At 56.5% G+C, this 17,042-nt stretch overlaps 1 protein-coding gene across 1 annotated transcript; it reads left to right on the forward strand.

Annotated features, from left to right (window-relative positions):
- Positions 1–470: 470 nt before the first annotated feature.
- Positions 471–16,615, forward strand: INSYN1 (inhibitory synaptic factor 1). The gene is made up of 3 exons (XM_001928612.6): positions 471–702; positions 1,152–1,852; positions 12,078–16,615. The coding sequence occupies exons 2-3, from the start codon at positions 1,697–1,699 to the stop codon at positions 12,807–12,809; spliced, it is 888 nt and encodes a 295-aa protein (XP_001928647.1). The 5' UTR covers positions 471–702; positions 1,152–1,696; the 3' UTR covers positions 12,810–16,615.
- Positions 16,616–17,042: the final 427 nt, after the last annotated feature.

Here is a 17,042-nt window from a genome sequence, read left to right on the forward strand (position 1 = left end):
CAGCACCGCCCCTCCCCCCCCCCCCAGGACCTGGCGATTCCGGACCTTTCCGATCGTGGACTGAACGGAGGGAGCGTTGTCGCCCCCGGAGGACCGCGGGGCTGGGCTGAGCGGACCCTCGCGGCCGCTCCGGACGCCGCAGGTGCCAGAGCGCGGTCATTCTGGGTCCGGGCTGAGCGCGTCCCGGGCGCCCACGGGTGCCAGCTTACTGCCGGCAGGGCAGGGCAGACCCCGGCGGAACCCGGAGCCAGCTGATCTGGACTGGACAGAGCGAATCCCGGACGGCGCTGAGTCCGGGGAATGCCAGGCGGGCACTGAGGGTATCCCGGCGCCTTCCCATCCTTCTGACTTTGGCTCTCGCGCTGGGACCCGCCCGGCGTCGCTTCAGTGGCCCTGTGCCCGGGTCACCTGTGGCCTCGGAGCCCCGGGCCCGCCAGACCCTCGCTCGTTCCCCACCCGGAACTCGGCGGGGGTTGGGGGAGATTTTTCCTGCCCCCTTCCTTGGAGCGTGGAGGCCCCGCCCCCTCCCACCGCCCAGATGTCTCTGGTGGCGGCTCTGAGGACCTCCCTGAGGCCAGGGGCTGAAGGGTCCAGAGAGAGAAGCCCGCCCTAGGAAGCCTTGGGGGCCCCCCAACCTCGCCTTGGGACTTGGCCCCCCCCCACACACACTGCTCGGAAGGAAGGCCGGTGCCCCTACCCTCGGTGAGTCCAGGAGCGGAGTGGGGGTTCTGACGGAAGGTAGGGCTGGGGAAGGGAAGGTCCAGATGGGAATGAGGACACCCCCGGGGGCACTAGGAGGGAGGACAAATGACTGGAGAGGCCCTCCCTCCTATGAACCAGCGGGGCCGGGCCTGGCTTTGGGGTGGCAGGGAGGGCGAGGGGGATGGCATTGAGTGTAGCCAGGGCAGGGTGCCCCATCACAGGCTGAGGACTTCTGCTATTAAAGCAAGGGCTCCCTCTTTTCCCTATAGAGGAGGGGCTGTGCTACAGAACACCTGCCTCCATCACCCCTCCCTACAAAGAAAAAAAAACAAAAAACAAATTCCCAGCGAGGAAGGGTGCAACCTGGGGTGAGGAGGGAAGCAGCGGCATTGCCTGCCCGCTGATGCTGCAGCCTCGGAGGGCTGACGCCAGCCTCGCTCTCTCTGCAGGGGGCTGCCCTCCTCCACTCCAGCTCCCTTCCCAGAGCCACCCACATCTGGACCCCCTTCACATCTGGAAGACCCCAGCTACCATCCCTCTGAAGGTGTCAGTTGCATCTCAAGACCTCTGCCTTTGCAGTTGCCTAGGAGTTGTGAAGGGATAACTGCTGCCTTCCCCCCATCCCAAGGGCATCTCTTACCCTTAGTCCCTGCAGAGTCATCCCCCTGCCTCTCTGTCCAGCTTAGCATACCCACAGGCACTTCAAGTCCTGGAGGCCACTCCTGAGACCCAAGGCTCCTCCCCCTGCCCTCCTGTGTCCTCACCTTGACCCCCTCTATCAGATTCTGTCTCCCTCTGGGTCTCATTCCCCACCCAGAGGTAGAGGAGGCGGGGTGGCAGGGGGCAGGGGCTGGGTGAGGGCCACCCAGGGCCAGGGTGGGCTGGGGGGCCGTTAAGATGTGGAGCTCTGCCCGGCTGAGGGGGGCTCCGTGGAGGCAGCAGCGTGTGCCCGGCTGGGGGGAGTATGGGCAGGCCTGCGGCCACCTGGTAAAGGATGAACATTCGGGGCACCCCGGACCTCGGGCAGCCCAGTGACGACCCCAGCAGTGGTGGCGAGCGGGAACGGATTCGACAGCGCATGAAGATGGTCATCGGGCAGCTCGAGGGCATACTGCGGGAGCTCAAGGAGGTGGCCAAGGAACTAAGGGAGGTGAGTGAGGGGCCCGGCGGACCCTAGACCAGCTCTCCTGAGCCTGGCATAAAAACCTACTCACACATATGTGTTTAAGTGTGTGTGTGCCTGCAAAGCTGTGCACCTGTGCTACTCTGCTGGTACTTCCTTCTCCTTGTTCTCCTTTCCCCAAATTGGCTTTGCTGGAGATCTCTGTGCCCCAGGGCTAGGGGGTCCTCGGCGATCCAGAAACCACTTGGGTGGCATGTTGTGTGCCCGTGGCTCAGAAGTGCCAAGGTGGCAGCTGAGGACTGAATCCCACCAAAGCCTCTTAGTGGAAGGCATTCTTCTGACCTTTGACCCCACCATCTGCCTCCTAGACTCTGATTGGCTTACAAGGGGCCCTGGGAGAGTGTGGTTGGCTCTTACCAGGGCAGTCCCCATGCTCAAGGCCCAGCTCAGAGCATTCCCCAGAGATCACACACTTAGAACCCTGATCCTGGAAAAATTAAAGCCAGCTATGCCTTTTCTGCCTTGAGGTAGGAGTGGGTCTAGGGAGCTGCTGGTGGGCATCAGAGTTCCTGTGTGCATTGGCAGGGGCAGGAATCACCTCTGAAGGGATGCACCCCCATCCTACAGTTCTGAATGTTGTATGCCAAGGCTGAAACGTCATCGAGAGATCTTGAGATGTGTGTCTCTTTCTAAGCAGAGCCTGGTTTAATTACTGCTTCCCACATTGCCAGGGTAATGAGGTACACATGTCCTCAGCCCTGCCCCCTGGGCTATGTTCGAGCCCAAAATGCATGACCAGCGTTCTGAGCCGCTGGCCTGAATTTGCCCGCTGGGTGCCATTATGCCAGCCAGGTGGGCTTTAGGCAAATGTCAACTCCTTGTAACCAGGGTGCCCCCGCAGAGATGGCAGGGAGAGTGATTGAACTGGAGTTATGGGCTTGAGCTCTCCCCAGGCAGCTGTGTGGGGAGGAGGGGGGCTCTAAGAGGGTCACGGAGAGGGGGTGATGGTAGACCAACTCCTGACTGGCAAAGTGGCAATCCAGCCTGGCCTGAGAGCCAAGGAACAGGGAGTGTTTGGAGGGAGTCGCGTTCAGAGTAGAGGGGCTTGTGGAGATGCTGGGACAGGAGCAGAGATTGGGAAGGGCAGCCCCTCTGCCCAAAGTCAGCCTCATGGAGTGTACTAGAAAGTCCTTTCTCAGGAACTGGGAATGGCTAGCACTGCGGGTAGAAAGAAGTGGTGGTGTGTCTTCCTATGGGCTAGGCTGGCTGTGGTCTGGGCTGAACATCCTTAGGGAATCTGATTTGGACATCAAAGACCAAATGCCCCGAGCAGCCCCTCCTCCGCAACCTCATTGATCCAAAGGACTACATCTCCCTTTGACCAGTTCCATTGGAGCCATGGAAACTGTCCAGAGTGTCAGTCTTGGGCAGAGGCACAGGCGCTTTGCCCCAGAAAGGGCCAGAATTGACTCTGAGCCTGAGAGGCAGGTTTGGTAAGCCCAGAGCCTACCCGCAACTGAGCATCTTCCAGCAAATGCCTTTCATCTGCCCTCCCCCCAGCCCCCCACCCCGCGTAGCCATCCAGAACTCGAAGGCATGTCACATGTCATCTAGACCAGCCGTGTCTGTTTGCTGTTGAAGAAACTGAGGCCCAGAGAGGGCTAAGGGCTTGTCCAAGGTCACGCAGTGGCAGAACTAAGCCTAGAACTCAGGTTCCTGATGCCGATTCTGGGGCTTCAGCAAGTGGGCTAGTGGGTGACCTCTTTGTATTCTAGAGCTGATGCCTCATGATCATATTGTGATACTCTAAGGGGTACGCTTTAGGGGTGAAGCAGGGAGCTCAGAAGCGCTCAGATTCATTTGCAGACCTTTTAGATGTGCCTTCCCAGTGCTTTCACCCACACCCAAGTCTCCAACAGCAGAGCTTCAGATTCCCAGGCTTTGCAGCCTAGAGGCCTGAGCCAGGACAAAGAGAGATGAATCCCCTCCCCCGACACCCTGTAGGCCATGTGCCTCCACCCAAGACTTTGGCAGGTTGCTATGGCAACCAGAGTCTACCCGTATGCCACCACCTGCCTGCTGCCAATGGCACCCAGCTGGGAGGGGGGAAAGGCCTCAGAGCTCCCCCAGCCCCCAGTCAGGGTCTGGACATGGAGTGTTGGGCAGAATGATTTGGGGGAAGACAGAGGAGGCTCGGGGAGGCCCAGGCAAAGGAGGAGATGGAACTTGACCAGAATGGGGTTACCGAGCCGGGGGTGCCAAGCCCTAGTTTGGAGTAAAGGGTTTCCATCCCCATGGTACCTGTGATCTTAGCTCTTGGTCCACCAAGGGGGACAGTAAAGTTGGATCCGTCAGGCTCTCCTTCTCCATAGCTTGGTGTGCCATTCTCCCTTGAGGGTGTGGGTAGGTCCCAGGTCAAGAGGGTGGCAGGCACTTTTCCCCTCATCACACCCCACTCCCTGCTCATCTCAGGGGGACAGAGCACTTAAATGTGAAGATGAGATTCACATGCAAGGCTGCTGGGGAGTAGCCCAGGATGCTTGGTGAAGGAGCAGGGCCAGCAGAGAGAAGGGTTCAGCTCTGGCCCCCCCTACAGTCTTCTCTGTCTGCTGCTCCCTTTCCCCCTACACCCCAGACACCGCAGATCATGGCAGACCCTCTGCTCCCTCCGGAGCACCCCCTGAAGTTCATAGAAAGGTGAGAGTCTCTAAAGCACTGCCTCCCCTGCGCCTCAGTCCACTCATCTCTGAAATGGGGATGATGATCCTTCACACCTCAGTCTGATCCGAGGATTTATCAGGGTTTGGCATGTGGTGAGGGGGCCGACACCTACTCACACCCCTAGAGGATTTGGGGTTCCTGCTCTCGCACCTCCCCAACCTTCCCAAACCCCTGCTGTGGCTCGGTCATTGGCCTCCCTGGCAGTAGGGAGCAAGTGCTGTCCCATGGATGAGGAATGTCAAAATGCTTTGGAAGCTAAAATTGTGCTGCAGAGGGATGTGACGGTCAGTCGTGTATTAGCCTTCATCTGTCCTAGGAACTCCAATACTCCAGGATGCCAGACCAATCCCAGCAGGCTCTCTGAGGTCCTCAGTAGTTGGTGGATCTTAATTTAGAGACAGCACAGCCTAGGGGCTAGGAGCATGGGCTCTGCAGCCAGAGGTCTTGGCTTCAAATCCAAGCTCTGCCCCTACCTAGCTGTGTGAACTTGGGAAGTTACTCCACTTTTTCGGTGCTTCTGATCTCCCATCTGTAAATGAGAGTAGCGAATTTTACGCTCCCCCACCGCACCCCCCAGCCCCAGGGTGGTTGTGGGAATTAAGTGTGATACGGTATATAAAGTACTTAGCACAGTGGTGGGCACAAGACTCCCTCTGCGGGTATTGCTAATGAAATCTGACACTGGCCTGCTCCTCACTCTGTGTATGGCTTTAAGCTTTTGGAGTCGCATCAGCTGCTTAACCATGATCAGAGAGGTCAAATCCAGGGCCCTGGCCTCCTGGCTGGCACCCTTTAGTATCTACTGCAGTCGGCAGGCAGTCCCATTCTCTTGGCTGGGAAAAGGGGTAGAGAGTGGCAGTGGTGACAGTAGGAAGGGGGTTTCCAGTAAGATGGTTTTTGAACAGAGAACCACAGGAAGTAAGGAGGTTATCTAGGGGGTAAGCCTTCCAGGCAGTGGGAACAGCCTGTGCAAAGATCCTGGGAGGGGATTCCCATCGTGGCTCAGTGGTTAACGAATCCGACTGGCATCCAAGAGGATGCGGGTTTGATCCCTGATCTCGCTCAGTGGGCTAAGGATCTGGCATTGCAGTGAGCTGTGGTGTAGGTTGCAGACTCGGCTTGGATCCTGCGTTGCTGTGGCTGTGGTGTAGGCCGGCGGCTACAGCTCTGATTCCACCCCTAGCCTGGGAACCTCCATATGCCATCAGTGCGGCCCTAAAAAGACAAAAAAAAAAAAAAATTCTGGGGAAGAAATGTGCTCCTTGCACTCAGGATCAGCAAGGAAGCCAGTGCAGCTGGAGTGGAGTAAACTGGGAGAAAAGCAGGAAGGAAAGTCAAAGAGGGAACAGGGAATCAGATTGCAGAGAGCCTTCAAGGCCAGGTATGGAATTTGGATTTTGTCCTCAGTGAGAGTCCCACGCGCTCTCCAGGAATCTCCTGGTTGTGTTTCTGGGTGGGAATCTGCCTCTCCTCTGCTCTCCCCGTTCCCTCCCAAACAGGAGCCCCAAGGCCAAGGATAAGGGCTTTGCCTTTGGCCTCCCAGGTGTTGAGCTTACCTTGAGCAGGCACATGGCCTCCTCCTCCTTGGTTTCCCCCCTTGCCAAGATGTCACTCGGCATAGGGGCTTGAAAATGTTTCTTGTGTTGATTGCCAGTTTGTACCTATCATCACTGACTCCTGGGAGGACACAACTTAAGGACATAGTTGCCCTCCTTGGCTCGAACCCCTCAGAGGGATGGAGGGATGGGTACAAACCTTCCATGGCCAGAGGTGGGGATGGAGGATCTCCCTGACCCAATTTTCACAGGGAGCAGGCCTGGTGGTAATTGTGTGGTCCCCTCGGCAAGGAGCTGCATATTCGGTGGTAAGGAAAGCCAAGGGCCATGCGGGCATGAGATAAATGTGGCCCAGCCAGGAAGCAGCTGGAGCAGAGAGGCTGGGGACCACGGAGCTGTGCCAAAGTGGGTCAGCTCCATCACCCGCAGCTCAGCAAGAATTGTGCGGATTTTTTCTTATTATTTTTTTTTCTCGCCTTCCTTGCCTCCTTTTTCCCTTTGCGTTCTCCTCCTCTGGACAGATTCACGAAGCTCCTCAGCCAATTAGGCCAAATTGCAGGATGAGAATCGCGAATCACGGTCAACTGGCTCCCCACCCCACCCGTTCCCCAATTCCACAGGCCCCCCAGGAAGACAATAAATAACATAATCAAGAATTAAACAATAATCAGTGGTCATAAATAATGCAGAATTCCCAGTTATGTAACCAGCTGCCCTGGGAGCCGTGAGGGAGGGAAGGAGGTAGCAGCTTGTCAAGGGAATTGAGGGGGAGGTGAAGGGGTGAAGAGGTGAAGGGAGAGGGGGAGACAGAGGGGAAGGGGGAGGGGTAGACAGGTTCTGGGACTCCTGGGTCCTCAGTCCTAGGGCCTTAGGGAACACAGATGTGCTTTCCTTGGAGAGGAGTCTCACCCAGGACTAGAGGGTGGGCGATGGCAGGCAATATTGGGGTGTCCTGGGATCACGGCATTCTGTCTTGAAAAAGAAGCCCCATGGTGGTTTTATGAAGCCCTCTGTCTCAACGCGTCCACTCATTTGAAAGCTGTATTTGTGGGAGTTCCCGTCGTGGCGCAGTGGTTAATGAATCCGACTAGGAACCATGAGGTTGCGGGTTCGGTCCCTGCCCTTGCTCAGTGGGTTAACGATCTGGCGTTGCCATGAGCTGTGGTGTAGGTTGCAGACGCGGCTCGGATCCTGAGTTGCTGTGGCTCTGGCGTAGGCCGGTGGCTACAGCTCCGATTGGACCCCTAGCCTGGGAACCTCCATATGCCGCGGGAGCGGCCCAAGAAATAGCAAAAAGACAAAAAAAAAAGAAAGCTGTATTTGTAAAGAGTGGGCCAATCCCTGGGCCAGCCTGGGGATGCAGTGGTGGGCAAGACAGACCCAGCCCTGTCCCTCCTGGGGCTTCCTGTCTAGTGGGGAGGCAGACATCATCCACGTCATAATATTTGCACGCGGAATGGTAGCAGTGGTAAATATTGGAAAGTAGGGAGCGGTGTGGGCAGAGGGCTTTGAGAGCCTTTCACGGGGAGCCTGTCTGCACCTGGGGGTCGGGGAAGACTTCCTTATGGAAGCGAGGTAGAGTGAGTAGGAAAGGGGCTGGAGTAGGGGGGCGCATAGGACTGATGAGAAAGCAGGCCTGGCAGGGTGGAGGCCGCCTGCTGGGGAGAACAGGACCTGCGACCAGGTTTGGAGTGGGGCTGTGTTTTGGTGAGGCTTAGGAGTTTGGGGAGCAGGGACATGCTGGAAGCAGAGGGGTGACAAGGTCATGCTGGCTGGTTAGGAAGTTCTCTGGACTCCCCTTTCAGCAGGAGCTGGACAGGAAGCTGCTGTCCGTGAGGAGCCTGGATGGTGCAGTGCGAGGGAAGGCAGGCGGAGGATGCCCTTGGGACGGTGCCTGGGACCCTCAGAGGGCTTTGTGGCAGCCCTTAGCCCTGCCCTTCCTCTCTAGTGTTCATTTATGTCCCCTGTAGGGCAGGGGATTCTTCTTAACTCCCAACTTCTGGTCTCAGCTCAGCTCCTTCCAGCCTCTGGGTCCCCGTTTCATATCAGCAAGCACAGAGAAGGGTGGTCTCCATGGCATCCCCAGTGCCCCTGGCTTCAAGGTTCTAAGGTTCTGTGATTTCAGTGGTTCCATTTCTCTCTCCATTCTCTCTCTCCCCCTCTCTTTCCTTCTGTGTATATAATTATTTCCCTGCATTCCAAGACAGTCCCAAATTACATGTAGGCAAAATGATTATTAACTCTCAGAGGGAAATCATAGATTTAAGACAGCCAAAGCAGAGAGGCAGGTAGCCTGGGGCCTGCCCCACACCTGCCCTCCTCACTGGCCCCATGAAACGAGGCCCCAGGCATGGGCAGCAGGGTTTGTGTACTGACCCGGGCCCTGCGTACAGTCTGGGTCCCAGGGCACGTCACTCCCCTTTCTGATTCTCACTCGTATTGTTTATCAAGTGGGTATGACCTGGTCCACCCAGTGGACTGAGCCAGATTTGCCTTTGAACCTCAGCTCTTTGACTTTTAGAATCTCTTCTGTTCTGTCTAGAGACAGCCCTACTTTAGGGAACATAGGTGCCACCCCTGTGCTAGGGTTTGAAAGGTCCATTATGTCCCATTATTTTGCCACAGGCCCTGGAAATGTCCCCATCACAGTGTCATTCCTTTGGTGAAGGACTGACTTCCATCAGCTCTTAGGCCTGGTGCCCGGGGCCTGGCCGTGGGTTAGCACCCATGGGTGCACAGCAGATATTGGTAGTCTGTATTGTTCTATGTGCTTTCTGTGCATCAAATCATTAAAGCCTTACCAGAGCTCTATCAAGTCAGTACTACTAGAATTCTCCTTTGATGAAGAAACTTAGGCCCAGAGAAGTTGAGTAACTTGGCTACAGTCACACAGCCTGTAAGTGGTAGGGCCACAGTTGGACTCCAGGTCTGGCTGCAGAGCCCAGGTTCTTAAGTGCTTGGCTGTGCTGACTCTGCAGTTTAAAGCATCTTCCTCTCTGTTGACTCCCCATCGCTTAGTGAGTAGAGGCGCCTTTACAGGCGAGGAAGCAAGGCCTGGAGAGGGAAATAATATGCCTCTCAATGCCCTTAGCCAGGATGGGGCAGACCTGGGACTTGAGCTCAGACCTCCCTCTCTTCCTTCCTTCCACATGCCCAGGATGGGACCAGAGAGGGGCCTCCTGAGCAGGTGGCCGGCAAGGGCTTCTAGGGTGGGGGAGTATCCAGTCCTGAAGGCTCTAGTGCTCCTGCTCTGTGGACCCTGCATCCACGTCACAGGGGACTAGACGCCCACCTTCAGGGCCTGGCCTGGCTTCAACCAACCCTGAGCTCACCCATTTAACTGTAGATTCCTCCCGCCCTCCTCTCCCCTCAGACAGCCGAAGGCTCTCAGCAGCTTTGCTTGATCTGGGGAGTCTAATTAGGGGGTGCAGCTGTCCCAGAGGTTCAGGACCTCTCCCAAGGGTGGCGATGTCCTGGGGTGTTTATTTCTTCACCAGCTTAAATTCCCAGCCCCTTAGGCCAGTGGTTCTCAATGTCTGTCCCTGCAGCAGCAGCAGCACCTGGAAGCTTGTTAGCTGTGCACTTCTCAACCCCTATCAAGACCTACTGAATTCCTGGGGAAATTCTGGGGAGTGGGCTTCTGTGCACCCCAGTTTGAGAGCCCCTACTCTAGGCCAGGCCCCACCAGCATTCTCTTGGAGCTTGGGTTAAGTGAAGGTTTCAGGGGGATGTGAACTTCTTTGAAGTTGGGGAGTCCTTCTGTAGCTGAGGGGGACATAAAGAGGGGGCCAGACTGAGGGTAGAGCCCCATCCCCATTCCCTGTCCAGGCCCAGAAATCATGGCAGCACCTTGGCCGTGTGCAGTGTGGCAGGGCCAGTGGGGACAAGAATCTCGGGTCCGCCGTGACTGGTGCCTTGGGCCACCACCTACAAACACGGATGATGATCTCTTGGGTGGAAAGCCTGACACGTAGTGGGTGCTCAGAGATGGGAGGTGATGCCACTTTTCTGACCAGTGCCCCCATGGAGCCCTTTCACTGCCTTCTCCCTGTTCCCCATGAAGCTCTGGGAAGGTTGGCAGGGCTGAGATTATCCTACCCAATTGGTGGTGAATGAAGTCGAAGCCCAGAGAAGTTTTGTGAGTTACTCAAAGACACACAGAGTATTTGCTGTCTAAGCTGAACCAGGAACCCAGGTGTCTTGACTCCTCCGGCTCTTCCATAGGCCTCAGCCAAGTGGTCTGGGGCTATGGGAAGTGGGGCTCCCTAGGCATTGACACCCCCAAACAGCCTCTCAAGTCACTCCTTTAATCACAGAGCCCTAGAATCTCAGCGATGGAAGGAACCTTGGAGATAAACTAGTCACCCAACTCCCCATTTACAGATTGAGAAACTGAGACCTAGAGAGAGAAAATAACTGACCAGATCACCTGCATCAGAGCCCTCGACTCCTGGCGCAGTAGACGCCCCACACCAGACCCCTCATGACCCATCATTTTGCCCTTGTGTTCCCCTTACGCTGTGGTGCACTCACCTCCCTCACTCCCTGCCCCACACCTAGAACGTCCTTGGACAGCAGGCTTCTTCAGTAAAGGTTTGTTGAATCAGGGACGTCAGTAGTTAATGAGGTAACTGACCACTCCGGCCCCAGGGCAAGAGCATGGAGAGGGCTGGGAGCCTGCGGGCCTGATGACTCACTGCCCGTGTCTCTGGGTCTCTTGGTCCCTCCGATTTGCTTTTGTTGTTGTTTTGCTGGTTTGGACTTTGGCCTGAATCTTCTCTCCTCTGCTTGCTCTCTCTCCACCTGTCTCTGCCTGGGTCTCCCTTTCATCCTCACTGTCTTCAATCGCTGACGACTGTGCTGATGGCAGCCCAGACCAGGGGTCATCCTGAGGCAGGGCTGCTTGCATGGCACAGGGCTTCACCTCCTGTGGGCAGGCGGGTGCAGTGACCTCTGCAGCCACTGAGTGCATTTAACAAGCAGGTCTGCACCTGGGATGGATGGTGTTCTTGTTGCTCACCAAATAATGCTTGCTTTATTCCTTCCCCAGCAAAAGCCAGAATTGATACTCATCCAGGAGCAGGCTGGGGAAAGAGGGTGGGGTGGTGGAGACCTATGGGGGGTAGTCACTGGCCCACTGCAGGAGCTGGTCCAGGATGCTTTAGACAGCCCAGGCAGGGAGTTCCCACTGCGGCACAGTGGGTTAAGGTTCCCACTGCAGTAGCACGGTTCCGTGCGAAGGTGCGATTTCAGTCCCTAGCCCTGCACAGGGGGTTAGAGGATCTGGCATTGGCATAGGTTGCAGCTGCAGCTCGGATTCAATCCCGGAGCAGAGTCTTCTTTGCAGTGACCACATATCATTTCCTCTCCAAGGTGGTGGGCTGCTCATCCGGCCAGAGCGGACTTGCTGGAGTCTCTCGGCCTTTCTTATTTTATGGCCACACCCAAGGCGTATGGAAGTTCCCGGGCCGGGGATTGAATCCAAGCCATAGCTATGACCTACGACACAGTTGTAGCAACACCGGATCCTTTTTTAATCTGCTGCCTGGCCGGGGATCAAACCCACACCTCTAAAGCCACCCAAGCCACTGCAGTTGGATTCCTAACCCACTGCAGTTCAGCCTTTTAAAAATGACCCTCTGGCCATCAAAGGAAGATCAAGCTCTGAGCCCCAGGGCTGCCCCCCAGCACAGCACCTGGCTTTGGGGGAGGGGCATGTGAATGGGTGAGATGCAGGCCCGGAAGGCACCCCCCCTTCCCACGCCCAGGCACTGAGGACTGAAACAATGGGAATGGCCAGAATCAGCTCTGTTCACCCTGGGCCAGTTGGTAAGGGCCAAGAGCCTGTGACCTCACGTCCAGTCATGTCCTGTAGGGTCATCAGCCAAGGGATCTAGCAGGGCGGGACAGGGCACACTCACACCCAGGTGATACATGGCTCCTCTCACTTCTCTCTCCTACTCCCCCCACCCCAGGTGGTGAGCCAGATCGATAAGCTAACCTCCGACTTCGACTTTGAACTAGAGCCGGATGACTGGACCACAGCCACTGTGAGCAGCACCTCCAGCAGCGACAAGGCGGGTGCGGGCGGCCCCTTTGACCTGGGCCACCTGGACTTTATGACAGCCGACATCCTCTCGGACAGCTGGGAGTTCTGCTCCTTCCTGGACGTGTCCACCCCGTCGGACTCCGTGGACGGCCCCGAGTCGGTGCGGCCGGGGACTGGCACTGACTACCGGCTCATGAACGGCGGCATGCCCATCCCCAACGGGCCCCGGGTGGAGACCCCAGACTCCTCCAGCGAGGAGGCCTTCGCCGCCGGCCCAGTGAAGGGCCAGCTGCCCCAGCGGACCCCGGGCACACGGGAGAGGGTGCGGTTCAGCGACAAAGTGCTCTACCATGCTCTGTGCTGCGATGATGAGGAGGGGGACGGCGAGGAGGAGACGGCGGCAGCGGCAGAGGAGGAGGTGGGCCTGTCCCCGGAGCCTCCCCATGCGGAGGCCCACGCGGGCCCCGTCAAGCCCTCCCCGGCGCCCTACAAGCCCAGGCGCTCCCCACTGACGGGCCGCCGCTCGGGCCCCACCACAGCCCCCGAGCAGACCCGAAGGGTCACAAGGAACAGCAGCACCCAGACGGTGTCAGACAAGAGCACTCAGACGGTGCTGCCCTACACAGCCACCAGACAGAAAGCCACCGGGAAGAACTAGGGGCCGGGGTGGGGGCTGGGGGGCGGTGGGCACATAGAGCTATAAATATATATATATATATATATGTGTGTGTATATATATATATATTTAAACAAACTCAGTCATAATAAAATTTTAAAATGCTAAGGGTCCGACCCCACAGACACCAGAGCTTTCACGAGCTCGTCTTAGACACAGAGATGCCTCCTCATCTCCTAGGTCCCCAGAGGCGTGGCCAGAACCCCCTCCCTCCCTTCCTATGGCAGGGTCCCTGAACGGAGTGTCCCGAAGTGGGTGAATGATTTTGGGAAATCTAACCTGGGACTCGTCTATCTTGGTGGCGGAGTCTGACTGCCGGCCTGTTCCATAGCCTGGAGGGGACTCAGCAGCAGGAGACAGGCTCTGGAGGAGCAGGGTCCAAGGCCAGGGCTAACTGTTGATGTGATTCAGAGGAGACTGCAAGACCGAGGGTCTGGGTCACCCGTGCTGGGCCCAGGATCACTTGCAGCAGCCCCACCCCACCCAGTGCCTTCTACGCTGAGGCTGACTTTTGCCTCTCCTTCCCAAAGGCAAATTTCCTGGGATATAGGCGGTCCCACCCACTTCCATCTTGGGGTTGCCCAGCACGTAGAGAAGGGGCCAGCTGCTTCCATGGGTGGGCCTTCATGCTGGGAAGCTGGGCTTCCGTGGACCCTGGAGGCCAGGCTGGGCTGGGCAGAGGTTTGTTGGGAAAGCCTGGAACACTCGGAATCCTTTCAGCTCCCATGCTCAGCCTTGACCTCTAGGGATCAAAAACTCAGAGCAGAACCTCCGCCAGCCTCTGCTTGGCCCTGAGGAGACCTGAGGTCCGTATGAGAAAGCAGGCAGCTGCCACCGTGGGGCTGTGAACCAGAGCCACAAACAGGTTCTATAGCAGGCAGTCCCGGAGAGGAATCCAGTGGCCATACTCTGTCCCTGCTTCTCCGCCTTGGGACACCAACAGAGACAAGATGGGAGCCTAGAGGTACCAGGGCATCATGTGGGGCTTGGCCTCTACGCAGGGACCGCATCTGGTATCCTTGCGATAATAATTACAATCACAGCTCGCATTTATTGGGCAGGTCCCTATGCCACTAGAGCACCGAGGTCATTTTAAGTATTAATTCACTTAATCTTCACAACAACCTGACGAAATGGGAACTATCATTATCCCCATTTTTTACCGGAGGAGACTGAGAGCCTCAGTGTGTTAAGTAACTGGCCCAAAGTCACAGAGCCTGTGCCACCCTGCCCACCATGAGCGTGTGGTTTCTGGGCCGTACCTGGCTCTGCTCTCCAGCAGAGCCATGACCTTGAGCCAGTCCATGTGCCTCTCTGAGCCTATCTACCTCACCTATAAAATGGAGCTGAGAGTCGTCCCTGACCTCATCAGGGGCTCTTGGGTCTGGCAAGATGGGGAATATGAAAGCAGTTGGTAAACGCCAAGGCACTGGACAAGTATCATGGTCAGTGCAACCCCAACCTAGATCCAGTGTTTTCCAGGTGGGGAGCCCTGCATGGAGCAGGCAGAGAAGCCACTCCCATCAACTGGGAGCTGTCCCAGGGTCACTGCTTCACCTTGCCCCACAGCAGCTTGAGGTCAGGAGATGGATGCAGCTTGATTCACTGCCCCTCGCTCAGAGCAAGGAGGTAAGGACATGGCTCCTCAGGGGCCTCCCTCCCTGCTGTGCATTTTCATTAAGGCAGATTCACAGCCCACCTGGCAGGAGGGGTCTCTGCTCCTCACATGGGGGCCTGGCAGCACCTACTGCCCCTGGCCTAAGGGGCCAGGGGAACTGCTGTCCAGCCTCAGCAGTGGGGGAACCAGAGGTTGTGTGGGCCAGTCTGGAGTAGATGCTGGGGAGCTCTCCGGATAAGATGGGCCAGGTCTGGGATGCCTGCTCTGCAGAGCTGGGATCTTTTCTCAGGCCTGGGCTGAGGTCAGAGCCCTAAAGATCTAGCTAGGGTGCAGCCTTCAGGGTAGAAATCCAGGAGTGGGGTGGGCTGTGGCTGGCTCTTCTAGGTCCAGGCCTGAGAACCGGGGGTCTGAGCTCCTTTGTCAGTCCCAGGAATCTCTCAGGCAGTGGGACTGATGAGTGATGGGCTTGGAGAATGAATGCCAGGCACCCCCAGGGCCAGCTGGGTTCTGGCCTATCTGACAGTGAGGAGGGGGCAGTCCTGAGTGGCCCCCCCGCAGCCCCAGGTAGGAGCACACCTAGCTCTGAAGCAGGACTTCCATTTCTACCTCCAGCACTTGTTTGTGCTCTCCTATGGCAAGATTGGTTTTAGACTTACAGTCTCTCATCTTTACAATAGTCAGGGGAAAGAAACCTACAGAGTAATACCCATTTCCCCCAGGAAGAAACTGAGGCCCCGAGCCCGGGACATCTGAGAGGGAGCCCCGGGTAAGGCCTTGTCCCTTCCTGGGAGCCTCCTCCCCACCCCGACACTGGCTCTCTATGTGATGGCCTGTGGTCACGACTAATGTCCATTAGTTAGCCAGACCTGTTCCCTGGACCACCAGCTGGCTACTTGCCCCCAATGGGGCAGAGATGCAAGGGGGTCCTGGAAGATGGCGAAGTGGGTATGTATTCTGGAAGGCCCCTCAAATTACCTGACTTCATAACTGGGCCACACCCAGTCTGGGCCTCACTGACAGTAGGGTGGAATCTCCACAACATCCTTATGACTTCAAAGGCAGAACGTAGCCCCCTAGGGAGAGAAGGGTGACAGAGCTGTTGAGCCACAGAATACATGGTTACTGAGTAGTGAGCTCCCTGTCCTTGAGCAGACGCCGCCATCCCTGAGACCTACTCCTCGACCTCCTTGCTCCTCCAGGTACGATCCCTCCCTGCTCATCCCCACCTCCCAACCTTTGCCAGTTTCTAGGTTCCTTACCCAGAATGTCCTCTCAGATCTCCCTGTTTCCAAGAGATCTTATTTCACGGACCACCTACTGTGTGCTCAGACTTGTGCTGACCAGAGCTGTGCAGGTGGTGGAAGAAGACAGGCGCTCGTAACACAGGGCAGAATCATAATCATATCTCGCTTTCACTGAGTACCTTACTATGCACTGGATGTTACTCTAAGCATGTGCCTTAGCTCACTTGTTTCTCGCGGCGAATATGAGCTAAGCACTTTCACTTACGCCTGCTTTCCAGATGAGGGACCTGAGGCTCTGAGAGGTTAAAAAATTTGCCTAGGGGCAAAGGATGGGTTGTGGCACCAGGATTCAACCCCAATGTCAATGACTTGGCACTCACACATCTGCTACAGTCAAAACCTGTGGTGTAGGAGTTCCCGTCGTGGCTCAGTGGTTAACGAATCTGACTAGGAACCATGAGGTTTCGGGTTGGATCCCTGGCCTCAATTGGTGGGTTAAGGATCTGGCGTTGCCATGAGCTGTGGTGTTGGCCCCAGATGTGACTCTGATCCTGCATTGCTGTGGCTGTGGTGTAGGCCAATGGCTACAGCTCCGATTAGACCCCTAGCCTGGTAACCTTCATATGCCACGAGAGTGGCCCTAGAAAAAGAAAGAAAGAAAAAAAAAAAAAGAAAAAAACCCAAAACCTGTGGTGTAAGCAGCGCTCTGGTTTCAGGCAATGAGGGAGGGGGCTGGGGCTGTGAGAGCCAGGTGGGCCTGTGGGTCAGTGGGGGTGTTGGGAGCAGGAAACCTGTGAATGTCATTCAGTCTTGGGAGAGCTTGGCTACTGTTAACCTGAATGTCACAGCCCTTGACACAGAGCCTGGCACCAAATGGATTATTGGTTCAATAAATGTTTGTTGAATGAATGAATGAGCCCTACTGGCCGAGGGGATCCATTGTGCATTCATTCAATCAGCTTTTATTGCAGACCTCCTACGTGCCAGGTCTCATGTTGCTTGTGCACACACATACACACAGCTCCCTGTGTAGATCTGTTCTGGTGTGGCTGGGAGCTGGACAAAGTCAAAATGGAGCTGGTGAGGGGGGTAATTCTCAGTGCTGAGGAGCCCCCAGGCATTGGGTCCAGCCTGTGATCCCTGGGAAAGGAGCCTGGAGCATGAGGCAGGAGACCAGCTTAGTGAGGAGACCCTCAGGGACACATCTTTGTGGGGGCAGGGGTTCTCAGCCTGATGCCATTTTAATGCACATTGCAGTGTCCCCAACGTCTGAGGATGAGGAGGTCACTGTCTCTATTTTACAGGCAAGGGACATATGATGTCGTCTATAGCAGTGGTTTGATGAAACCAAGG

The sequence above is a fragment of the Sus scrofa genome, chromosome 7 (genome assembly GCF_054392235.1).
Source record: "Sus scrofa isolate SSC_HxYL_T2T_F1_AM1 chromosome 7, Sscrofa_HxYL_maternal_Yorkshire_Landrace_v2.0, whole genome shotgun sequence".
Taxonomy (NCBI): domain Eukaryota; kingdom Metazoa; phylum Chordata; class Mammalia; order Artiodactyla; family Suidae; genus Sus; species Sus scrofa.

What these genes read in the sequence shown, in the direction of transcription:
- INSYN1 (XM_001928612.6), top strand. Translation starts at nt 1,697, where the DNA reads ATGAACATTCGGGGCACCCCGGACCTCGGGCAGCCCAGTGACGACCCC. An exon ending in TGGCCAAGGAACTAAGGGAG is followed by an intron (nt 1,853 to 12,077) that starts GTGAGTGAGGGG and finishes CCCCCACCCCAG; the next exon opens with GTGGTGAGCCAGATCGATAA.